Source organism: Acanthopagrus latus, chromosome 11, assembly GCF_904848185.1.
Source record: "Acanthopagrus latus isolate v.2019 chromosome 11, fAcaLat1.1, whole genome shotgun sequence".
Classification (NCBI taxonomy): Eukaryota; Metazoa; Chordata; class Actinopteri; order Spariformes; family Sparidae; genus Acanthopagrus; species Acanthopagrus latus.
In genome coordinates this window covers 16,553,806-16,579,103 of record NC_051049.1, presented here as the reverse complement: position 1 = coordinate 16,579,103, position 25,298 = coordinate 16,553,806, and the positions used below count along the sequence as shown (strand labels likewise).

General features: G+C 40.1%; 1 protein-coding gene and 1 long non-coding RNA gene across 6 annotated transcripts in view; one reads left to right on the top strand and one right to left on the bottom strand.

The window, feature by feature from the left end:
- The window catches only part of negr1 (neuronal growth regulator 1), a 150,663-nt gene extending 136,650 nt beyond the window's left edge, over positions 1-14,013 (bottom strand). For 2 of the 5 annotated variants that reach the window (XM_037114689.1, XM_037114691.1), the window contains exon 1: positions 13,428-14,012. In XM_037114689.1, coding sequence (XP_036970584.1) covers positions 13,428-13,597 — 170 coding nt within the window. In that variant the 5' untranslated portion in view covers positions 13,598-14,012. Of the gene's footprint in view, positions 1-13,427 lie in introns of all 5 variants that reach the window. The other 3 variants (XR_005077743.1, XM_037114693.1, XM_037114690.1) reach the window with 3 other exon arrangements.
- Positions 14,014-15,837: 1,824 nt separating this feature from the next.
- Positions 15,838-19,157, top strand: LOC119028556. The gene is made up of 5 exons (XR_005077744.1): positions 15,838-16,078; positions 17,062-17,155; positions 18,375-18,474; positions 18,545-18,660; positions 18,976-19,157. It is a non-coding gene; the product is annotated as an uncharacterized LOC119028556 (long non-coding RNA).
- The last annotated feature ends 6,141 nt before the right edge of the window (positions 19,158-25,298 follow it).

Genomic DNA, 25,298 nt, shown 5'->3' with positions numbered 1-25,298 from the left:
TGGGCTTGGCCACTTAATATTCCCATATAACCCAATAACGACCTTTTTTAGATTTTTATGATCCATCCATCCATCCATCATCTGTACACATTATGTGTACGCCGCTTAATCCTCTGCAGGGTCGCGGGGGGGCTGGAGCCTATCCCAGCTGACTTAGGGCGAAGGCAGGGGACACCCTGGACAGGTCACCAGTCTATCGCAGGGCTGATTTTTATGATTTTCTTTTTTTTTTAATCCATCCGAGAACGATGCTTTCTGCCCTTGTTCTCCCCCTCCTTTTGACTGTCAATCGCACAGAGAAGGAGACACTCTCTTTCGACTTGTAACCCTACTTACTGCGATGCTACCTCTCCTAGTTTTTACGCAATCTTGCAAGTGCACCTGGTTGTTGTGAAGTCGTTTGGTGCGCTTTGGCTTCGACTGGATACGTAATTAACAAGATTCCTCCACATGCGGCACATCTGTTGTTATGACAACAGAATCATTCTAAACACAAGGTGTGTTTATTTGGATGACTATAAAACTTACTGAGGACTACGCTAAGTATGCAGCATATAACTGATCGCGTTGAGAAGAGTTAGAGGAAAACTCCTTTCTCTTGCACAGAAACGTCATCCTGAGTTTGTACCACAAAAAAATGAACACAATGTCATGCTGATATTTTAAGGTATACAGTCCTCCACTGTTCAGTCGATGCTCTTTTAAGTTCAAGATCCCTAAGACACTTTCTTTATGTGACCTATGAAACTACAACTCATTATTATACACTGTCTATCCCCGACTCTTGTACAGATTCTCTGCAGGTTGTATTTTTACCCATCCTTGAACTTAATGCGTTCATTACAAAGTTTTCAGCATATCTGTAATTTATTATTTACATGCTTGTCTCACTTGTATATTCTGTTGAAACAGTGACGCAAACTTGCTAAAATACAACTCTGTGTGTGTTGTAACACTTTATATCACCTTGTGTCAGACTTTCTTCAGTCACTTAAGGTCGGAAGCCTTGGTTTTGATTGTCATCAACACTTCTTCTTGAGCTTCTTTCTTACAGTGATCCATACTACACTTCCTGAAAATATATTTTCTCATAACAGGAATCCATAAGATCCGCTTCTCCCTCAGTTCTTACAGCCAAATCAAACAACGCTCCTCCCTCAAGGTGAATCATTTCATTCCAAAGAAAGAAATACCCAGCCAATATTTTGGAGCGGATTTCAGTAAGAATCATCGGCCTCCACAGCGACTGTAAACTTAATCATCCCTGAATGGCCACACAAGCCTGTCAGGGAGAATATGGCAGTTATCAGGTAGTTGTTTTACATGTCAACACATCTGATGGAAAAATTGGAAAACAAGCCAAAATTCATTTTGAAAGCTGTAATTTCCAGGAAGCTCAAATGTTTCAAGAACCACCTCCCACCCCTGCATTTTTGTGGTACACTAGCATCAGCATTAACACAACATAATAAAGCATCTGGCTCAGATATTCCCCTAAGTAAGCCAGCACATGCCACCGGAGTCTTTCAGCACAACACCTGTTTCCACATGTAGTTCTACCTGAGATGGCAGATATGGAGCACACCAGCAAGAACTAACCTCAAGAACACTGCACTGCAGATTGTTCTATTTTTTTTTCTATTGAACTTGTTGAATGGCCCTGAGGTGGCCACGAAAACAAAGATGACAGGATTATCCCTGCCATGGTTTGAAAAGACTACCCATTAGCAACTGCTCTGGCAAAAACGAGGGTGAATATTCTAAAATGCAAGTGACACTCGCACAGTGCAGAGTGGAAGCCAGCGGGGGCATTGTGTTGGAATCAAAGAAGGCGCCTGGATTGAGGTTTTTTCGGAAGAAAGACATGGCCCACACACTTGCACTGAAGACAGCTAGCTGGTTTAGAGATTGCAAAATGTAATGTAGAAGCTGGAAACTGATTGCATGCCTCGGGGAAGTTCTATTGTGACACCTTACTGTGCCTCTCAAAATACAGTAAGATGAAACAGTGTTGGTTAAATCCTGCAAATGGCATACACCTTTGAGAATGACAGAGGTATGGTAGGTACATACACTGTATTATCTACAAATATATTTAATTTGTAGCTCGTAGGGCTGGATGCTAATTAGCTCATAGCAGTAATCCCCCTTTTCATAAGGCTAGCTGCATGTAATAAAGAGGGAAAAAAAGAGACCTTGACTGCACTACAGAGAATGTAGATGAGGTTAATTCCATGTTGTTCTACAAAGCCTGCATGTAAGTTTGATGGAGTTAAAGAGGATAGTTAAAACATCTCCTGAGAAAAAATACAGTCCTTTCTCCTGAATTAGTGGCATAGCTGTTAATGCTGCCAAGCACATACTCTGTGGGTTTGACACACCATTATTAGAGTAATGTAGTTCATTCTGCTGCTAAGAAATTGGGCTACAGCTTCAAACTACTGATTGGATATCTGTGCAGTTATTTTTAGGGCTGAATTTAACAATAACTTTCATGGCGATTTTCATGATCAATTATTCTGCTAATTATTTTCTCGAAGAATTGTTTCAGCTTACAAAAAAAGTGTGAAAAATGCAAATAACAATTTCTAAAGATGGCAAGCAGTTCAGTCCCCATAGATGCTCATTTACAGGAGAAAAGCAGCAAATGATCACAATGGAAGAGTGGAAGCAATTGAATGATTGGCAATTTTCCTTGAAGAATGATGAAAAGGATTAATAGATTATCCCAATAGTTGCAGATGAATTAATTTAATCAATTAATTACATTTCTGTTGATCCATCAATGGATTAATCCACTAATCATTTCAGCACTTGACATTTTAGCTCACAAAACCACGTATCTTACAGTGCTCTTCAAACATAATTCAACCATAAATGAGGATGTAGGTCACAACAACACCTTTAGAATAAATAACTCGGCACAGACGAAAAATTTATATGCTTTTTTAAACTTAAAATAAACCCCATCATGTTTTAAACGTAAAATAAACACCCACATTCTTGGACTGTAAATGATAATGAAAACGAAAAACCTGACCAAAAAAGTTGCAAATCAAAGTTAATATGCAAAATGTTTGATAGAAAAAAGATTTGCCAAATAAATTCTGACATAAAGAACATTCAACTGACATGACTGATCAGCTTGCAACATGGCCAATGCTAGCTGACATGCATTACAACTCAATGTACTGGGTCCTGAAGACCTCTCTCCATTTTGTCTCCTGGTTTGTTTTCTACTATCTTCTGTTTACTTCCACATCCACGCGTGACGTTGCCTCGCGTCATCCTCTGATGAAATTGCACTTTCCATAGCCTACTTCATTCACTGATAATAGTTTATGGAAGCAGACCAGATTCACATTTAGATTTTTCTGATTTTTTTCCAGACTTTGGAAAGCTCGCTTGAAATCCGCTTGTCATTTTATGGAAACATGGCCAGTGGCTTAAACTAATGTTGAATAAGAAAACATTTAAATGATATATGTTTATCTACATTTACTAGCATTTATTAAGCTATGGGTAGAGGAAAAGTCAGCTAGGCTCTAGGCAAATTTATGCAATGTAAAATGCCTCAAAAAACAATTGTTTCGCCTCTTTGACAGTTATTATTTAGCTAAATTTTATACTTTTGTCAAATGTTCTGTTATATAGTCATGTTTTATGTGTCACAGTGAAGTCAATTTGAAGTAAAGTGGCAATTATTCAAAATTATTTATGTGCTGTTTTTTTTTTTTTCATGGCCAAGAGACTAACGGACCCTGCTTCTGTAACTGACCATTAAATGGCGACTCCACTGTCAAATCAAATCATATTGTGATTCTTTGTGATAACAGCAAATATTTTGTTATTGTCAAAATGATGAATATAACATATTATGATAAAACTAGTGACAATATTTATTTGTTAAATTAATAAATATGCTACATAACAACACGTTCGGGGGCCTTCTCCATACCAACCTTTGTGACTGATGAAAGTGTTCTGTGTTCTCATCATAAGTCAAGCACTGAGGGGACTATTTTAAATTACACTTGAGCAACACCAGATTTTGCTCTGTTTTAATTGGATCACTCTACAGTAACAAACTGGTTGTGCCATCTGTGCAAAGAGTTAATATACTGTCATGAATTTGCAATTAGGCAGCAAGTATCCAGTAGGAGCATTTGTCACGGCTGCCTTTCATCAACCACAAAATTAAATGAAAAGCTTTTCAGTAAACTATGCTTCAGCATTTCATAGGTACTGCAGCATTATATATAAGGCGTACACTTCCTGTGCATTAAGTAATAATAATGCATCGGTATCACAAATTAAGACTTTTATTCATCTCTTTGCTGGATGGTACTTCTGTTACCTTAACTCCTGACCCCACTGCAAACAAAAGGTAGCATTATTCTGAGTGATATTGATTTGCTCCACTGCCTCTTTCTCCATTTACTAATAATTACCAATGCAGACTCTCCAATTACTTGGCTCCAACAAACATTTACAGCAGTCTGAAATCCACACACTCATTATGCAGATGACAGAAAGAGAGAGAGAAAAAAAAACAGAACCCAAAACCTGCTCAGAGCAACTCCAATTAAAATTCTTTCGCCATGCCAACATAGAGCCAAATGAATTATGACAATACGTATCTCCTTTAGCTGCTTGAGCTTCCAATCAATTGTGAGAGACCAGCCATCATGAACATATGAGTGAGCTAACTGAAGTGCTAAAACAGATATTACAGTCAATATGTCTTTCTTCATTTGGAGAATCTCATTGGGTGACTGTTGAAAACACTGACAAGGTTGTTATGAACATTCCTCAAAAAAATATTGTGAAAAATGTAGAACAGTAGGTAACAGTGTATTTCAATCAGATGAATTATGGTATCCAGAAAAGGTGCGTATATTGTTCTAATCTTTAAAAATTCAAGTTAAGCATCTTATGAACTAGTCTGACTTTAACTAGCTGTATAATAGTTAATCTCAAGATGATATAAGGACAGCACGCACGCCAGCTTTACTGCTACAAACTCAGGAAACATGATTCCTCAGAACAAAACACATGTTTCTAGGCTAATGTTAGATTTCAATAAAGGTTCAATACAGCATTCACTGCCAATAGTTGTGGCACTAGAGCATCAGAATAAAACAAATGGGCCCATGGGCATCACCTCCCCCATAACCAGAAACCAGATTCTCATAAAACAAACTTCAGTTCAAATAATATAGGAACAGGAAATACCATCCTTCAGGGATTCAACAATATAAAACAAAAGATAGAAATTCAGCTTATTACAAAGTTTCTCAAATCTTCCCCAAGTAAACCCTCTTCCCAAACAAATCAATAAAGGATTTCTGGCAATGCTATCAGTTCTGTTCAGTTCTGTTCTTCCCCCACGAGTAAACCCTCTGCTTAAACAAATCAAAGGATCTCTGAAAAAGAAGAGTAAACTCAACATCTCCAACAATGTCAGAGTCTCCAGTACCAGTATCATTTCCAGTATCAGTTGATCATCTTGTAAATACAGGATGAGCATCTGGAAGTGCAGCCACAGGATACCAATAAGCTAGCTGTGGGGTCTTTCAAGTCTTTCAAGGGGTAGGGGTGGGGTTCCCAGCTTCACTCATGAGCACTGACATGTACATGCACCAAGGCCATCCACCCAAAACAAAGAACAGAGCAGCTCACACACTTCATTCTCTGCTCAGGAAACCAGTACTCCACTATATTAATGATCAAAATCTCACATATAGAACATTTTAAAGACAAGAAAATATGTTCTACAAGAGCTGAAATCCCTCTTGATTGTTTTAGTTCACTGAGGGGCATCGCTAAGATAACTGTGCTACCACTTCTGATTTGTAATTCCCACGGGATCAAAGGAACGTTTACCTGTAGTCCCTCCAGCCTCAAACCATGCTCAAACATACAGATCTTGCATTGAAGATAATGACATCAACCACTCCATCCTAAGGGAGTATCTCCCATGATAATGATTCAGTCTCCCTTATGCAACTGACTCTCATTGGCAATAGGCTTAAAAGATTTAGCAACAGATATTGGTTAGTTAAACGTGTCATTGCAGAACAGGTTCACCTTAAAAGGCTTCTGCCAAATGATGATCAAATCATATATTGATAATTGGAAGGGATGACTGACAACTGGTATTTTTCTATGCCAACGTTGAGGCAATTTTAACTCAATAACTACCAGAACTAAGATGCTTAAACAATGTCTAGAATCTGCTACTTTGCACTTCAGTGTTGTTTCTGGTTGAGCAGCATGTCTACTCGCTTATCAGCCCTCATGAAAAGCAAAATTACTTACAAAGTTACTCATTTAAATCAATTAAATGTAAACATTAAATAATAAGATTTTGGCCTAATGCAATTTCCGAAAAGATGCTAGAGTCCCATTTTAAAGTGAAACTCTCACCAAAAAGCAACCTAGGCTTTAATTGTGAATGTATATGAGTCAAACCTTCGTGTAAAAGCATAATTACGACTAAAGAGGCACTTTTAAGATTTACTGTAGTTTCGTTTTCGGGCAAACTCATTTTAAATGAGTGCCAGGGCGCATGAACACGAGCATTGAGAACAGGAAAGCTTGAGGGGTGGTCCACCATTACTCTCCTTCCTGTTGGGTCGCACTTGGGAATCAACACTTTTTGTCTGCCATGGCAGCAGTGCGCCAAAGATACAGCTGCTAACGTGAGTTGTTCAAAAACCTTCTTTTTAGTAAACTCTGTGTACACAAACAATGTTATCAATGCTTGTGTTCATGTAAAGAGACCCTGGTGATACTACGAGCAAAGTTTCATGCTGTGTCGAGCCTTCTTAGTGTTTTAAACATAGCAATTTTGATGCTAGCAGACGAGTGCCCGTAGCACTCCACTGAAAATGAGCTTGCCCAAAAACAACACTACGGTGCCTCTTTTATTTTAATTATAGTTGCTTTTTGGCGAGAGTTTCACTTTAAGTTAATATGGGATTCTTGCAAGTCATTGACCTGTCAACATCACGTTCCAGCAAAAAGTTAAAGCCTCTTTTAAAAAATTAAGAGTAAGGATTTCTGTCTACTGAAACTTTGAAATGGACAGAAAAACTGTTTTCTTTAACAGGATAGATATGGATATGGATGGATATGATTTTGATTGTGACATTAAATGAGAATTGATGCTGATGTTGTCACACATAGCACAGACAGATACTTAATATCCCTTTATAAACAAGATGTGATGCTTTTCTTTTCACTGGCGTTCTGTGATGTAACTCTCCTGATCCTTGGGGCGAATAACCACAATTGGGCGATATCAAAATAGAAACGATCACCCAACCTGACTTGGACTGAGGAGAGCTGAGTTCAAGGATATATGATTATGCCTCCTGCAGAGATTTCTGAGCTGGAAAATTCTCGTTTCCCAGAAGCTTACTAAAGGTTGAGGTGTTTTCTATGCTCAGCATACCAAGCAAAGAGTACCAACCCTCCGCCTGCACTCTTTGTTTCAAAGCTTCACCATCACTCAAGCTTCAAACTCTTAGTGTCAGCGAGTTTTGTCTATAACCTGCTGACATGAGAGGCATAAACAGACTTGCTGATACATAACTAGGCTCAACTGAGGAGGCTCAGATGAGATTATGCAATGTTGTCAGAGTAGCACAACTAATTATCATGAAACACAAGGAGATGCTAACTGATTGATTAAGGATTTTAATTGAAGGGGCTCTGAGGAATCGTTTCAGCTCTCTGCGATGAAAGACTGGAAGTGTCTGCATATTATTTTGGAGCAGAAAAGACTGTACACTGTTCATCAAAAGAACAGTGTTACTCTGGAACAGCTTAATCTTCTACGAAAAGACTACTGTACGTAACTATAAGAAAATGCACAGAAATGTTGTTTCTGATGCAGCTGATTGAATATTCACTTTGTAAAATCTCCCAAAACTTTATTAAAACTATTCACACTCACATAATGAATCCACTTGCAACTAGCAAGTGAAAAACAGTCCCATGCTTAGTTGAAACCGTAGAATCTCTCACAAGTTTTCTTTAAAAAAAAAAAAAAAAAAAAAAAAATTAAAAAACAGACAAGTCTCCCAACACGGTGGACATTTTCCTGTAAAAAAATTCAGTTTCACTTTAAAATTTCACCAACAGTAAACCTGTTATTGCCTCTCTAGTCACTCTCTGTCAAGTTTAATTTTGAGGCTTATAGCTTTCTCACAACAGAAAACCCCTCCTCTGAGATTTTTCTTGTAGAATTATGGCAATTATGTGAATGCTCACAGCTGGCAACGGGTAAAAGCTCCATTTTCCACCCCAAATCATTTTCCATATCCCCTGTAATTGTAGTGATTATAAGAATATTAGAAAGATGCTTTAAAACCTAACATAGCATCTATTTCCCTCAAAAGATTTACCTTGAGAAAGCATTTCCATTTGGGCTTTAATTCACCAGGGCACTCAATCACTTTAGTGCTAATTGAAATATATTAGGAATAGAAATGCTTAATTTCTAGACAGCACAATGGATTGACTTGCCTGACAAATTATGACTATAAATATAACCCACTGGAAATGGTTTACAGTGTCCAAATGCACCTTTTAATGTATGTTAGCCCCACTACAGAGTTATAACATGAGGCTATCAATCATGGCGTGTAACTAAAAAGCTCTGGCAGAGTCCTAGAGGATCTGCTTCTGTCAGTGAGCCATCACGATAAGAGTAGCCATAATATTTTGTTAGTTCCACAACAGGAGAGACTTGCAGTTCTCCGCAATTAGGTGGAAAAAATGTCAGCATGTTATGCAACCTTAATCTATTTGTTTCCCTTACAACACTAGGTTGGATTGGACTTTTTAAAAGTGATTCAAGTGCGCTGGATAAGAATGCAGTATATCCATCTAAATGGCTAACCTAGGCTAAATTTTTAATCCATAAAGAGTATCTGATTACTGTCCTTCCACACTGATTGAATATAAATAACTTCACATAAAAAGGTGTCAGAGGTACATTGAGATAATTTCTCACCACTGGGCGATGAATAAGCAACACTTTCAGATGATGGTTTATTGTAAAAAGCCTTGACATTATAATTTGATACAGGTTTGTTTTGGATAGGGCTCTAATTTTCACAGACAGAATTGCAACTTTATGAAATCGCATCTAAAAGAGATTATGCTGATTTCAGCAACTAGCTAAATGACAATTTAAAGCAAATTATGACAGACTTTGAGTTTTAAGTGGATGCTGTGAGGAGGTTGACTGGAGGTCTTAAAGGAGACACCTGCATTGAAAGCCTTCCTAAACACTGATTAACCATGTCACCATGCTGTACTTGAGCAGAACTGTTACAAATGGATGCCAGAGTAAAGAATCCTATGAATACTTTAGTATAGCCAGCATCTCTTGGTGAACAGGAGACAGACACCAAGACTCGCAATGTGCTGCTTTCTAATGTCTGCTCCCAAACAAAAGCCCCTCCCCCACACCCATTGTTTCGCATCATGATAGCGTCGAGTCGCTCGTCAAAAAATGAGGTCAAATGACTTTCCTAACACTTGATCCCTGAGATGTGGAGACCATGGTGAGCATACGGAGAGCAACATTGTGCTGACAGCAACAGTGATCGCATTAAACGTGTGGTGCAGCAAACAGTCCAGAGGATTATGCCGTTTAATTAACAGTGACAGACTCAGGTGTGCCCACAGATGTGTCATAAGAGGTAAAACAGGTTTTCCCCCCAAATGAGCGAATGAAACTGCAGACATGTGGCAGCTGACTGATGCGTTCGTGTCCCACTGTATCTGCTAAGTCTCCAGCCAAGCTGCTGAGATGATGCTTATGCTTTTTAACAGAACTGACTGTGGCCTAATTAAAAAAGTGATGAAATGCAGAAAATGGAGAGAGTGCTTCTCAGCCATGATAAGGGTCTGCATTAAGCACACAGTCAACAATTCCTACTTTAAATTGTGTCCTGTGGAGTTTCAACAGTCACTTAATATTCCTCTGTCCTATCTCCCCGGCATGTCCACTGGTGTGGGGACACCTAGCAATTTAAACTAGATGTTGTCTCTGGCACGAGTGCTTATAGTAAATGTCAAGACCTTTCAGAGCCATAATAATGACACAGTTGAGGAAAATGATACATCGTCTTTTTGGCATGGATGAGGCGAGAAAACACAGCTCCAGTGTCAGCCGTGTATGCGCAGAAAAGATTTTCATCAAAGGGTGTGTTGACACGAGGCAATGATTTTAGATTTATAGGAATACCAGACTTTCAAACTGGTGACAGGTCAATTTTGCACCATTATAGAGAGTAAGGCCTGTGGTGCAGGCCCTATTTCGTGGCTGAGGGCCAGCTGTCAAACTAAATAACAAAAAAATAAGCATGGTTCATTGTCTTATTCTTGGTGTGTACAGCCTCAGTCAGAGTTATTCGTTTGGCTCTTTTTTTGTGCCTTTGTATAATGTACAATGTAGCTTTTAAAGCATGATCATTGTACCTTTTGTCTCGCTCTCGCAAAATCATATATATTTTACTGGTAAAATTGAAATACAGCTGTTGGAGCAGCAAAACAGAGAGACAGAAATACTTTGAGAATGGTACTGCAAATTGTAACTGTATGGTAGTAGCCTGTGCTTAAGATTTCAGTCTGCTTGGACTAAATTTACAGACAGTCACTATTTTGCTGTTGATTACAGCTGCTTATCCATGTGGAAGAGGCTGCCACTGATACCGTGTGTGTCCTGACAGCATGGGAACTGTCTTTTCATCTGGCTGTCCCCCTCAAATTCATAGCCAGATGAGTCATTTGCCGGGAAGAGTCAAGGTTTATTCAACTGAGTCCAAAAGACATGAAACCTGAAAAAGGATGGGGAAGAGAGAGATGGGTGGCTTCCCTAAACAATATGTTCCCCATGGAAGATCATAGACTGCCAGCATGTGAGAGAAAAAAATGCAGCATATGTGCATAACTTGAATGCATTCATGTAAGACACTGTAGCGGCAGCGGCTCCCCTCAAACACAGGGGCCTTTAGAAGCTGAAAATGGCTGCGCTTTTGGGTAATCAGAAAAGATTAAAAGGGTGATGATACACATGTGGACCATTCCTCATCTTCAAGAGGCTCAAATCATTTAATTGATGTGGACCCACTGTCCAATGTGAATCAGGGCAGCATTTAATGCAGTGCTAAGAATTGAAGAGGTGGGGGAAATTAACACGTGACAGCAGTCCCACCTCTCGGGAGCAACTCCATAATCCAGAGGCAGTGACTAATTGTGTGCTTCTGGGTTTGTCAGTATTTGAGAATGCTCACATTTTTTAGTCCAGCAATCAGCTTTGGGGCATGGGAAAATTGCCCTCTAATAGTCTCGGGGTCTTCAAGATAGAGAGACTCAACAAACAGGCACTGTTTTCGGCGCCGAGTTCTTAAAAGAAATAGTTCATGCTTTGATGCCTTGCTCTCAAGACATGTGAAAAGAAAAGAAAAAAGGAAAAAAGACAGAGCCACAGCAAATGACAGAGCAGGCCTTCATCATCGCTTATGGGTGACAAATACAATTTTGCAATGAGATGCAATCCAGAGAGGCGAGTAGAGTGGTTCAAGAGGTTCACAATCTCTATTAGGTCAACAGGTGCGAGCACAGCAAAGAGATAACTTCACAGTGGCGGCATTTACATGAGTGAAAAAAAAAAACAGAAAAGGCCTGATGAATGGTTTCAGCAAGTGTTGAAAAGCCCAGTAATTAACCATAAGAACCTGGCAGTGAAAGCATCTTGAAAAATGTTTATCCTATCCATTTCTTAGATTTCTAGATGGCATTTACTGAGGCGATGACCCGCTTGTGGAGAGTGTCGCCTTATTCTGGGGGTGGCAGGCGACTTGTTTATTGAGCTGATTCATAGCACGGGGATAATCTCTGGTCCAATAAACAATCAGGATTCAGGCAAAGCTGCTGCCACCGATCACAGCCAACCCAGATTGACACCAGGGAATTAGACGCCCTCTCCGAAGAGACAGTCGAGGGTGTAAGTCTCTTTGACGGGACGGCCCTTGGGCACGGAGGGAAGATAGTAAAAATAGTAAGTGCCCCCTTAGCTGTTGCCAAGGTAATTTTCATCCTCCATAGAAAGACACTCATCTCCATATGAGAAACAGCCCAGCTCTCCAGCACTCGGGGATGAGACAACGACGACTAAAAAGCCAACCTGAGTGGGAACTTTAGACTGTCAGCTGCTCTGTATGCAGGTCCACACTTAGCATCTCTCAGAGTCAACATCCAGAGGATTCATATTGAAATGGAGCAGGTCTGCCCCCCTTGGCCCCCTTTTTCCTCAGAGCCATCAAAGCGGATATTTGATATTGGTAGAACAAGATGTTATCGCAGCCCTCCAAAAAAGATCCGGCATCTTTTCCCTTTTTTCTGTCTTTTGTGTAAAGAGTTTTGCGTGAAGAAGAAGTGAAATAGTCCACACAGAGATTTTTTAATTACAGCCTAGGGTGTAGAAGTGCAAGAGCTGAGCTGGATGTTCAAACTTGTGCATTAGAATGATCTCCTTGAAGCACTACCATTCGACTTTTTAAGTTTTTGTTTTTTTGTTTTGTTTTTTTTAATGAGTGTATGCTGAAATTAAAGAACTTCAAACCACACCCATGCCAGTTCGTTCAGTCAATTAATGGGCAGCTACCTGTGCACCGTAGCGTACGTGACGGAGGGAGGATGGAGGGAGATGGCGCGTCACTGCTCATCAACTCGATTCTGAATAACAGCGACCACAACTACACACTTCAGCCTCGTTTTTTGTTTTTTGTTTTTTTTTTCCCCGAAACTGCGACATCACACTGTACCGCTACATCTACCCTAAACTGGCGAAAACCAGCACTAGTGATAACACGTCCACAGCGATGTTTGCCTCTTCTCCTGACGCCCCCTTTTATTACTTGAAAGCACCGTGCGATCATGTCACATAAGCGACAGACGAGGAAGGGGCTGAATAGGTTTAAAAAAAAAAAAAAAAAAACTCGGGGCGATATTGTCCCAGCCGGGGAGCAGATATGCAGTCACAGAAACCGAGACATCATCCCGGTGTCCACAAAGGGGGGAAAAGTATCTCGGAAACTTTGCTTGTGGCTTGTGCTCTTGTCGCAAGAGAAGCAGCCCCCCTGCGTAGCGGCTCCGGCCGCCCCCCCCCCTCCTCCTGTCAGGCGAAAAACAAGGACGGGATGGAGGGAAAATGGCCTATTGTGTATTTATCGCAGGCGCTGCGTGAAAACCCCGTTAAAAGTAGTTCACAAACATGTTTTAAAACGATGGAAGTGGCGTGGAGAGAGTGCGTGTGCGGCGAGGAGATGAGAACTCCGACAGAGAGTGCGGGAGAAAGTGAAGTTGCGTTAGCTTGTTGTGTTGTGTTGCGTTGTGCTTTTTACCTCAGTATCGCCGTGTCGCCCTGTCTGCTGACCACACTCTCCACCGAGGAATAGTCCACAGTTTGACCGGCGGGCAAACAGGACGGCAGGAAGCAGCATAGGCTGAGAATTATCGCAGTTAGCCACTGACCAGAGACACAAGCATCCTGCACCGCGATCATTATGTCCATCACAGCTGTGTGTTGTTGCCGCTTTTCACCCAAGTCTTCTCGTTGGCCCCCCACAAAAAAAAACACAAGCAGCGTGGCTTACAAAAAAGAAACACAGTAAAGCCTTTGACGCGAGCGACGCTTTATCTCCACACTTTTCCTCCTCGGAGCCCCGCACAGAAATGGTCCGTCGTATAGTTTCCCAGGTTTGTTTTGCTGGATGTAGAGTGCGGGGACGTGTACTCTCCAGTGGCTTGCACACCATCTAGTGAGGAAATGCGATGTAAAATGGGAGCAGACCTAGAAGCAGACAACCCCCAGGCTCTGATCCTGTTGCCATGCGGCCGTTTCCCGGGCAACCCGTTCCCAGTGGCTCGTGATGGAGCGGTGAAACCGGTAGATATTGATTAGATATTGGTACAGCCCGGGATCAATTAAGGATATCGACTGGAGAACCCCCTTCCCCCCCCTTTTTTTTTGCCCACAAGGAACAGTCTGAGCGTTTGGAAATGGAGCATACTGATGGTGACGCAGGTGTTTCCCCCAGGAAAACTCTGGGAAACATTTCAGAGTGATACTATAACAACCATTTAAAGTGGCGAAATTATTTTTAATCATTTATGATCGTGATGATGATTATACAGGTGTAATTTGACATACTATAAAAAAAAAGTAATTTTAAAAATCCGCAAAATTCAATTAAAGCAAATATTATGTAACTGTGTCAGCTTAAAGGACCTATTTGTAAAAAAAAAAAAAAAAAGTTGATTTTGGAGTCTCATTCCCAACTCCTTAAATGATGACGCTGTGGGTTTCCCAAAACTTAAGTGAGTTTTTTTCATCTTTATTTATTTATTTTCAAATAGGACCTTTAAGATAACAGCTGAAAAAAAAAATCATTTTGATTGTGTAGAGAGCCGAAGTCATGCCCTGTCCAATGGACCCGACAGGGACCTTGTTTCAGAAAAAAACTTTGTATGTGAGTGAATGGAGAGCACAAATTGTTGTTTTTAGACCGCTCAGTGAACCACATCATCTCCCTCAACACATGTCATCAACACCGACATAGCCGCCAACTCGGCACAGAAAAGGTGCTAAAAAAAAAGATGAAAATCACAATAAGTCTGGTCATACTGATAGCTGCAGTTATGTGAATGAGCCAATATACAGGAACTGCTCTACAATACTGAAGTTACTGGTTTTGGTGTTGTTCAGTGAGAAGATGTCAGTAACGCAAATGTTAGCTGTGTAGTCTTTATAATTCCACATATTCACAGTCTTGTATTTCATCAGTTTTATCCCAAACTGCAACTTTATTGACTTGTAAAATTATCATTTAAGTTGACAAACATCTCTGTGATTCATGGCACCATTCAGACGGATGGAAGAATTATTTGTCTCAATTCATTCACCACCTTACAGCGTTGGCATGACCTCGGCTCTGTATACTGACCAGTAATACAGACAGTTGTAGCCAACTATCTACCATGAAAAGCACAAAAATATAACATAAAACATTTTTGTAAAACCCAATCATCTTTTTTAGTTTTCTCTCTGATGTCCTTAACGGTGCACTATGTAAGAATTGCTGAATTCATACTCCAGACAAATTAGGGGCAGCATATCACCAGAGTCACTGCTAACTACTGCTAACTGCAGCCACCGTTAGATAGTTAGCTCAGTTAGCTCAGTTAGCCTCGCAGTTACTGGACCAGGCCTCCAGGAAGTGAGCCAAGCTTTGCAGCCGACTTTCATGGTGGTCAAACAGTGTAATTTCAACATCACGTGATGTAATGAATGACAAGCATTGGCCATAAAACTGTGGAGAATTTTTGGAGCGTCACATGGCTTTTGGCGCGAAATGGATTGTTTGACTGTTTAACTTAAGCCATTTGGTCCAGCAAAATTAGGAGTTAGCTGGCTTGGTTGGCGTAAATCTGTAGTGAGCATGCTCTATGGGGCCCACAACACGGAAGTTGTTTTTATAGTAATTGTTTAGCCAGGAAGTCGAGACATTTTAGCTTCATGTGCCACTGAGCAGCTTTCACTGGGGTGAACACTGTGTCCAGATTTTAATGCAACATCCTCGATCCCAACATGGATCCCAGAGTGGCAATATGTGACGAGACAGTGCTGGAGCTAGCCGGTTGTGACGCTCAAAAATCGTATAATTTTACAGTCGCTTTCCGGATGTTAGCTTGTGCTGGACTGTGTGCATCAGACAATACAGGAAGCTTAAAAGGGGAAAAGAAAGAATTAGCCTGCACCTGAGACTGGCTTGTAGTTGCTACTGAGACTGCTTAATGTGGTTGTGGTAGACGCCTTGTCATTTGTTGTGTTAACAGACTCCATTTCTAAACTAACATGAGCTACGGTTGCACTCTGTTAGCCAAGCGGAGAGAGGCACTGAGACGGGGCACTCATGTGGATCAAGCCAACCAGAGTCGTTCACAAAGAAATCCACAGTCCAGCACCATTTAACAACTTACACAAATCGTCCACGTAAGTTACTCATACATGTAAATTACCACAAACTGTTGCCAAGCAATATTAGCTCGCCTGCTAATTTACATCTTGTGCACTTGGTTGACGCTCGGCTGTGTTAGATAAAGTTGTGGACCTTCTAGTTTTTTATCGTATGTAATGTAATCACAGAGTATACATGTGCAGTTTACCAATATGGTCAATAAGTGAATTGCTTAAAGACAGTGGGGGGAGGGGTGAAAAATGACACCCATTCTCGCGTAATGTTGCTTTGAAATGACGTTATAAGTCGCTTTTGGGAAATCTTTGGAATATTACAGTGATATTTCATTAAGCCAGGACACAAGCATGTGACAGCTCACACACACACACACACACACACACACATACACAGATGAGGGGGGGCTTACAGAGTTTGTTTTAGAGCAGTAGCCCTCTTCTTTGTGCCACTCTAAGCCTTTTGAGTAAGCCTCCATAAAACTTAACAGACTGCACAGCTGTAACCATGGAAATGACATACATAACTCTGAGGTGACATTTTGGCACGCTGCCCCTGGATTGTTGCAGGTGACACGTGATGTATCATGAACATAACAGTCGCAAAAATTCCAAAGAATAGCCACAGAATACACTAAATCAACCTTGTGACAGTATTTTAAGGAGCCTGTGCTTAAAACGGCCTCACTTCAAGATTTTACCGTGGAGATATTCTAACTTGCAACTAGTGTGGAGGTGAAGCACTCAAGTTACACCTGTGTTGTAAGATATCAAAGATATTGCTATTTTTTTTTCACAGTGTTGTTTCATTGTTTTCACATGTTGTTTTATTGCAGATTTTATTTTTCCATTTTCAACCTATATAAAAGGCATCCTATTCCTTTCCTCCGAATTCTATATTGAACGTTCCTTCCTTATACCTTTTTTTTTATGATTAATTTCCCCAGGACAATCAATACAGTTTCATGATATCTTATCTTAAAATCTTATCTCACCTGCCACAGAGCCAAGATTGCAGTCTGTGATCTTATCAAGATGCACTGTCTGGGGCTGCTCTATTGAAACTAAACGGGGCGAGCTGCTGTGAACCCCTGAACGGTATGCTTGAGTTTTACACCCATACAAGATTTAGACTATTGCCTCATCTTTGGTTTGAAACCAAAAAAGGAGCCTCGATCCTCTGTAAATTCATTCTGGGTGCTGTGGGAGTTGCCTGTCCATCTTTGGTTATTCTTTATCCGTGGAGATAAATTGTTTATTGCTATGGTATGAGAGAGTCGGAGTTGGGACGCATTTCTGTTTGCAGGTCTGGCTGCGACAGAGAGCCAGGAAGCTTCTTCTCCAGAGGTTACCATGGACATTCTAGTGCGTTGGAAACAAGTCAACAACCAATGTACCATGACAAGCAGCATTAAAAGAGGGGGAGGGAAAAGTTCATCTTGTCACATCCACCATTCTAATTTGCATAACTCAAGCTCCCTCTACTGTTAATAGCTGTCATAATAACATTAATACCAATACTTATACTCTGGTTCTGTGACAGAGGTGTTTTGGCCTGAAACAGTAAGATATTTTCCATCCTCCTCATGTCATTCACCTCCTTGTTTTTTTTTTTTTTCTCGTTTTCTTTTTTCTCTGGGCCCTTCAAGATACCTCAGAAAATGAACCTTCCCATGCATGAAAGCTATAATTACAGTGACTCCATTTAGTGTTAGTGCACTGTGCAGAGGGGGTAGAAGAGTGGCAGCCTCTAATATTCGGCTCATAATAACCTCAGGAATTACGAACAAGATGAAAGAGATCAGGCACTGGACTATCACAACGTCAGAGACAGGCTTCTTCTTTTTTTCATTTTTTTGAGTAATGGATACCTTCAACATTTTCTTCAGAGTTTTCATAACCAGTCTTTTTTTTTCAAAGCAAGAATGAAATCAATGCATGCGATTTGCTTTAATAAGGGGTGAATGAAGTGACGCATAAAAAATAAAAAAAATCGACCATTTTATCTTTGGGCGACATGTGTCCCCGGAAGGTTTTGAATATACAATGCTTCACAGTTCTTGTCAGCATCTTTAAAAGTGATGCATACACCCAAGAAAAATGGCTGTGTTTATGTGTGCGGTTTAGTGGTTATGGAGACTATCTGCGGCATTAAAACTGCCATTGTTGTCTTAATAGTATGCTAACGACATGGCGGGAACCACTAAAGCATATGCTGCCTTATTTGGACTGTTCTGAATGAATGATGAACTTGAACCAAAAAAAAAAAACAGCCCTTTATTTCTTTTCTTCGCTGTCTTATTGCATGTTGTCACAGGGTTTTTGTCCAGGCTCTACACACAATACCAACCTCAGCTTATTGGATTAATTCAACATGAGTAATGCAGCGTATTGAAAGCTATTGTTTGCTGAAGTGGGTAAGTACATGGTCATTTTTCTATAATAGTGATTTGCTTGGCCATTATGATAATGGATGGCATCCTGCAGGGAAGTGTGCCAATCGATCACGAGGCACACCAAAATACCAATGCTGAGGAGGTGTATTAAAACGAATCCCCGCAGCCTGGATTTACGGGACATAAGAAAGATCCATGAGGAAGAATGTTAGTACAATTGATCTCCTGTTCAAAGGATCCTTGTTTTAATATAAATATACAAACACTGTATTTAAATCAATAAAATGATTATGAAAATTGATGTTGAACAGCCTCCCCAGCTTTACTTTCTGAAATTAGAATCATCTTGTTTATTTTTACACAGTACTCTAAGTAAACTCACAAACCGCATGCATTATTCTTTCAGATTTATTTTGACATCCCCCAGTTTAAGACAGCAAATCAGCTTTTTTTTAGGCGGACAACTTTTCCCAGACTTCAAACAAACATATACAGCGATTTCTATCAACATTTTCTCCACAGAAGTGAAACAGAGGGCATCGAAACTCTTCCACCACTTCTTATCAGCAGCTGCCCCTGATCACGAGGTTCCAGCTGTGATTCCCTTTTCTGCACTGATGCCTCGGAAAATAAAGACGATAAGACTCCAGCGGGGCCACATTCATTTAAAGAGAAAAATTAAAACCACTATACAATGTCATGCACAGAGGAGGAATTAATTATGTTTTACTGACATTTCTATTAAATAGGATGAATTATGTCAAAGTGCAATAATTCACCGGGAGCAAGATGGTGGTTTGACAGACCTTTGACATGGTTTGTGTTGAATGTTAAACTTTCTGAAAGCTGTTACACCTGTTAACAGTCTTATGTAGGGTTAGGTGCCATTGACGCTTGTAGTACAGAAACTGGGAACTGGGATTCAGTTCAGTTGTTTGAGCTAAAAGGCTGTAACTTAAAATTAAGTTTATTTTACTTGGTACTTCTGAAGTAATCAGTAAATGTCACTGTGTTTACAGTGTACTATCCATTAATGTGCAGTTGGTTTCATACTTATATTTCAGACATGGTAAAAGAAAAACCATCTCACATGCTATTTTAGCTTACTGGACATCTTGTTGGTGAGGAATTTCAGACACTGCAACAACTTTTTGGCTCACGGAAGTGTGAAGATGTCTCCAACAGTCTATACCACTTGTTAATTAATTACCAGAAGACCCTGATAAAGTTGTCGATGTGTCACTTAATGTTTCGAAGTTAGTAAAAGGGTCTAAATCTCCATAAATGTGCCCAGTGCTGGCTGCATTCGTGCTAACATCAGCAGGGGGCGCTGCTGGGAACTTGCCGTTCAGGCTGTCCTACAGTGCACGTGTTCCAGCTTTTGTGTTTTATCTTTGACCGGGTGTTTCTTCAGGTTAAATGCGTTGCCCTGGCCAGCTTTGTGTTTCCCATTATAAATATTGCAGTGAGGGTTGCCCTGACTTATTGCAGGGGTGATGCCTCACTCTTTCTCTGCCTTTCTATACTCTATAGATGCACCAAAATGAGCCACCAGAATTTTGCTCCGCTTGATTTATTGTGAATTAGTATTGGCTATACCGATGCAATTCGGTTGGTACCCCTAAAAAATACAGTTTCAGGTAATCAACCCAAGTCATGTGACTGCAGAGAGTATATCAAAAAGTAAACAGTATCCCAAAACCCCAAATTTTCAAAAACTACACCAACAATCAGCTTTCAAAAAAAGGTTGATCTGACTTTCTACGAAGTGCAGAACCCTAATGCCTTTGCTTTTGCCCTGAGTTCTTCACATAAGAAATTCCATTATGGTCTAATTCAACAACTGCCACTTGTTTGAGCAGGGAGTAATGTATTGCATTCCTCAAACTGTACCTCACTGTCAAACTCCAAATGCCCAACATAGATAGAGTGGACAAAACACATTTTGAATGAACTATAGAGTTTGATATATGTAGCCCCGCAGCAGTGATTTATTTTGAGCCTTTCCTTTCCCCTTTGCGTTCCCTGCACTGCCCATGTGGGACAAAACCTATAACACTCATGAGTCATAACTGATTTGTTCTTTCAGACAGCACCTACCACATTTCATATATGGAGGACGTTTGAAAAAGCTCTCCTGAGTCATTAAATATTGCAAGAAACTGATCTTTTGGCCCCAAGATTGGCGTTTACTACGGACTCTTTCCAGAATGTGCAGCACAGCCAGACAAGTAAAATTAAAAGAGGGAGGCAGTGAAAAGTTCATCTTGTCACAAAATATGTGGAGAATAGGCAGCGTCGAGACATTACTGACATCTTTATAGGACATGGTGTAGTTTCTTGTTAATTCTCCTCTCTTAAATGTGGAGCAGCTGTCTGAAACAGTTGAGTGCCCGGTTGGCTGGATGGAGAGTGGTCCGTGGAGTATCAAATATGCTTTAGGCTACATAATAATGAGACTCTGGGAACCAACAGTGGATGAAGCCACATATGAAACCACCACAACACTAAACTGATCATTTTCTGATCATAAGCAGCCAAGTGTTTTATTTCTAAGAATACAGCATGACAACTTATGTTTTTTTACTTGTATTTCCACTAGTCATAAATAGATTAAAAAGAAAAATGCTTTATGATATAAAACTGTAAGGCAGACAGATATGGAACACCCCGACCAGATGAATAGTCATTAAAATAAATGTGTCAAAACATGCCCCCGTGTGTGAAACTTTGCCAAAGGGCGCTGACGTTTATTAATTCCAAGATGACACTTACTCGTCAAGCATCCTTGAGGGGGCAGGGTCAACCATGATGATTGATTGTTCTAGAGATTTAGACCGGAGCCATCAAGTCAGATAGACGGAATGTGAAATCAACACTTGCTATTGGGTTAGTCAGGAGCTTTGTTTGTTTCAAGCTGTAATCATTTTATTTTTTATTATAATGTGGCCACTTGCAGGGGGCAGTCAAAACATCTGAAAACACAAAATGTGTCAGTTATATGTTTGACAAATGCAAAAGTGGTTTTCATGCCTAAACCCTAACTAGACTGGCACCACAGTGTTGCCAGAAGATACAAATGAAAACCGAACACAAAGAAACATAAAGTTGCAACATAAAGAAATAAAAAGTTTCACCATATCCATGGGTTTGCAGCATTTTATTGCAACATTGATTCTGGTGACTGGGATGCTCTTTTTAGCTCTGTTTTTGGCCTCCTCCACCTTTACGTTCACCGGTTTGTCAACCTGCCCTTTGGTGCTGAGTAGGTTGTATGTAATGGGTTTGTCAGAGCTTTTTGGGTGCAAAAAAAAACGCCAGTTACAGCTGTAAACAAGGTTGCTGAGAGTGGATTCAGATCCAAAATAGACTGAAAGCCTTCATGGAGCTGGGGTGCGCTGCAAAATTGGATGGTAATTCTGTGAAGGTTGGTCAATGCTAGCAACCACTTTCACATTGCACATACTATGGTAAATTTATCCATTGCTGATTAGTGCTGCTTCAAAATTGGGCGTACGACTCTGACTCTGACCTTCCTAAATCATTATTTTTAACTAAAAAAAACAGCAATTTTTCAACGTAATTGTGTCGCCTGTTCTCTTCGGTATACAGGTAATATTCCTCCGTTTTATTCATTCTGTCTTACTGTATTTATTGTGATGAACAGCGTCTTTGTTTGCATAGCAGTGTAAACCATCTAAGCACCTGACTGTGCGGGTAAGAAGTGTAACACTGCCTTCCCGCTCCCTGGGTTTTCTCTTTCTATGCGCTGCTCAAACACCAGCCACAGGCAAAGCAGCAGCTCCCGTTTGTTTTCTTTGATTGTGTGAGCTAGCATAGCAAAGCCCCCCTCTGTACATAACACAACGTTTTTGTCACACCTAGTAAATGTTTAGTGTTTGCCAAGATTAGAAGCTTTGAATCACCATTTCTTGGGAAAGAAACAAGTCATAATAAAATCTGTTCCAATATGAAGTAGAGTACAAGGCGCTCAGTGCAAGGTTGATACAAGGTCGGTTAGGAATCACAAATACTTAAAGTGATGCTTAAGGGCTACAGTGTAAAAAAAAAAAGCTGATTTATTTTCCTCCTCATAAAATACAACTTTTAGTCATTTTATCAAGCTGCTCTGTGCAAAATGAGGAGTCAGAAAAGGCGCTCAGACACAAGGAAGTTTTAGCTGAGCAGTCACCTCCAACGTGCTCTTCAGTTGGCTGCTGATCTGCAGTATCTCTGAATGGATGTTGAATGTTGGAGAGCTCCTCTCAGACAAAACACGTGTTAATGACTGTTATATAAAAGGTATGATAACTTAAAGAATATCCTTTACTGTTATTATGTTGCCAGTGCTGGCAGGGTACTACTCAGCCCTCCCTTGTAGCCTTTTGTGCTACCATCTTAGTCATAATCACAGGAAAGATGGTCTCTTTCAGGCACTATCACTATATTAAGCCTCCAGGCTCGAAGCGTGGTTCATCCAATGAATAATCAGAGGATATTCTTATATAATCTTTAAGTGTTATACTTTGAAGCAGAGATTAAACTAGGCAAGCTCTTGCAAAAAGTTGTTTTTATGATGGCAAGCTAGATCTTGAGTATCAACTAAAAACTTAACAATGATGAACATAACACTGAATACAAGATTTTGCACTTGCTGTAGGTTGTTTGTGCACATAACAAGAAGCTCTGTGGAGCATCTGTGGTGTGGAAGTCAGTGGTTAATTTATGTTGGCGTTCTCAAACGTTAGCTACTATTGCTGGAGGAAATCGCAAAATGTCCTATTTGACTGTGGTGGATAATCTGACCCGAGTCCTTCACAAAGAAATCCACAGCCTGGCATTAAATGACTAAATCAATCTCCCAAAGGCTTGTATAGGCAAGAGAGAGATGGGGGTCAAATCCAACCACTGATAAGTCAAAACTGGAAGTATTTTCATCTTGCAACTTTGTTTGTTTAGGCCAAATTTTCCATTTCTCTACTGTCACAGTGCTGTGCTTATGCTCAGTCAGGGTCAGAAAAACATCACGGTTTTGCCCGTTTTTTATGTTGCCATGCTCACTGATGGATACTGCAAATGTCCAGAGAATTCCCTAAAAAACATGCTGTTTTGATGCTGCTAAGACAGCGGGAAATGTCCGTGGGTCTCCTTTAAAAACACCTGGTTTTGATGCCAAAGAAAAATGTCTCCAAGTGTCCTTAAAAATATCCAGTGGTGTGACTTAAACTCCTGTTGCCTGTGTAGCAGCCTTGTTTGCTTGTAGTAACAGCACCACTTTGCCCACCACATTGTGCTGTGACAGGTAGTTAATAAGCATATAATGTGAACTTGATATGCCACGTTTGGCACACACACTCACTTTGGGCTGACTGTGGTTTGCAGAAATGTTAACTGCTAACATAGTATCCTGGAGACTGGACTGCATTTTCCACATCACGTTACAACTCACATACATGTGGCCATTAAAAAAATAGAATGTGTCATAATAGGATTAACACTTATAAATTGCTCGACATTGCTCAACGTTTTCAAACATGGGACCTTTTAAGCTGCGGCTAAGAAACTAGAGCTGATTGGACTGTCACTCACCAGGTTTTCATCTTCATTCTTCATTATCATCTTTATTTCTAACACATCCCTTCACTTGTCTGTGAGCATAACAGAATATCACAATCATCTTCATTGATACTCGCAGCTCTGGCAAAGGTTTCTTTGACTCGGGCCTGTTGAGCCTCGAGGCGGTGTTAATATTGCATGTAGCAAGAAACTTGAAAAAGTTTCTATCAAAGCAGGTTTCCTGCCTTCATTGCTACCTTGATGGTTCTGTTTTATTTGTCTGACTTCACTGACTCTGACTTCAGAGTTTTTGGTGCAGTGAGGAACAATACAAACCTTAAAGGTCCGGTGTTTAGGATTGAGATGCAGACATGGAATGGAATGTTTGTAGTTAGGGTTATTTTCATTATCACCTGAAACTAAGGATTGTCGTGTTATCGTGACTATAGAATTGATCTTTTATGTCTACAGATGGAGAAGGTCCTCTTTCATGGAATCATTGCACCATCATGTTTCAATACTAGCCAGAAGAAAACCAAACACTGGCCCTAGAGAGGGCCGTTCACGTTTTCCTCGTCTTTAGCAAGCACCTAGGGAAGGGTAAGACAAGACGTATTCAGTTGGTTGCGATCTGCAGTCACATCACTATATGCAACAAAATACCTTTGACCTTTAAGTCATATGAGAATCAGATGCTTAATACGCCCCAAACCTTTCACCGAGCCTGATATTGTTGTCTTATTGTCACAAGTCTAAGGAAATCTTTCAATGCAAACCTCTTTTGAGCGTTCAACGCTGAATTGGCTTATTGTAGTTTTTCAGTGACATGGCTGCTTTTGAAGGAAACATTGTTTAAAATGACTTTTGAAATAAATGTAGGCATCATTCAAATAACTATAGAAATGTACTCTGATGAAACTTATTTACAAATCATAGCAATGGCATAAATACTGATAAAAAAACATGCAGTTTTGTTATTTTACTTAAACACTGCAAAAACATGTCCTGCACAATCAAACAGCTTAAATGCCACCAACAAATTTAATTTGTCACAAATTAATTCGCTCTAAGACCAAGATAGATGTGACCTTTTAAGGTATTCCAAATAACAGCCAATGCCATTAAAGATAATCACTTAATATTGAGCCCTTTTTTAAAGGTTGTATAAAGTTTAAGGTGACCAGCTGAGGTTGAATACGTTGTCTAAAGCTTTTGAATATCATTATATAGATGATATTGTTACTTAAAAAGGGGTCAAATCTATACTTTCAAACCTTCAGATAATAATA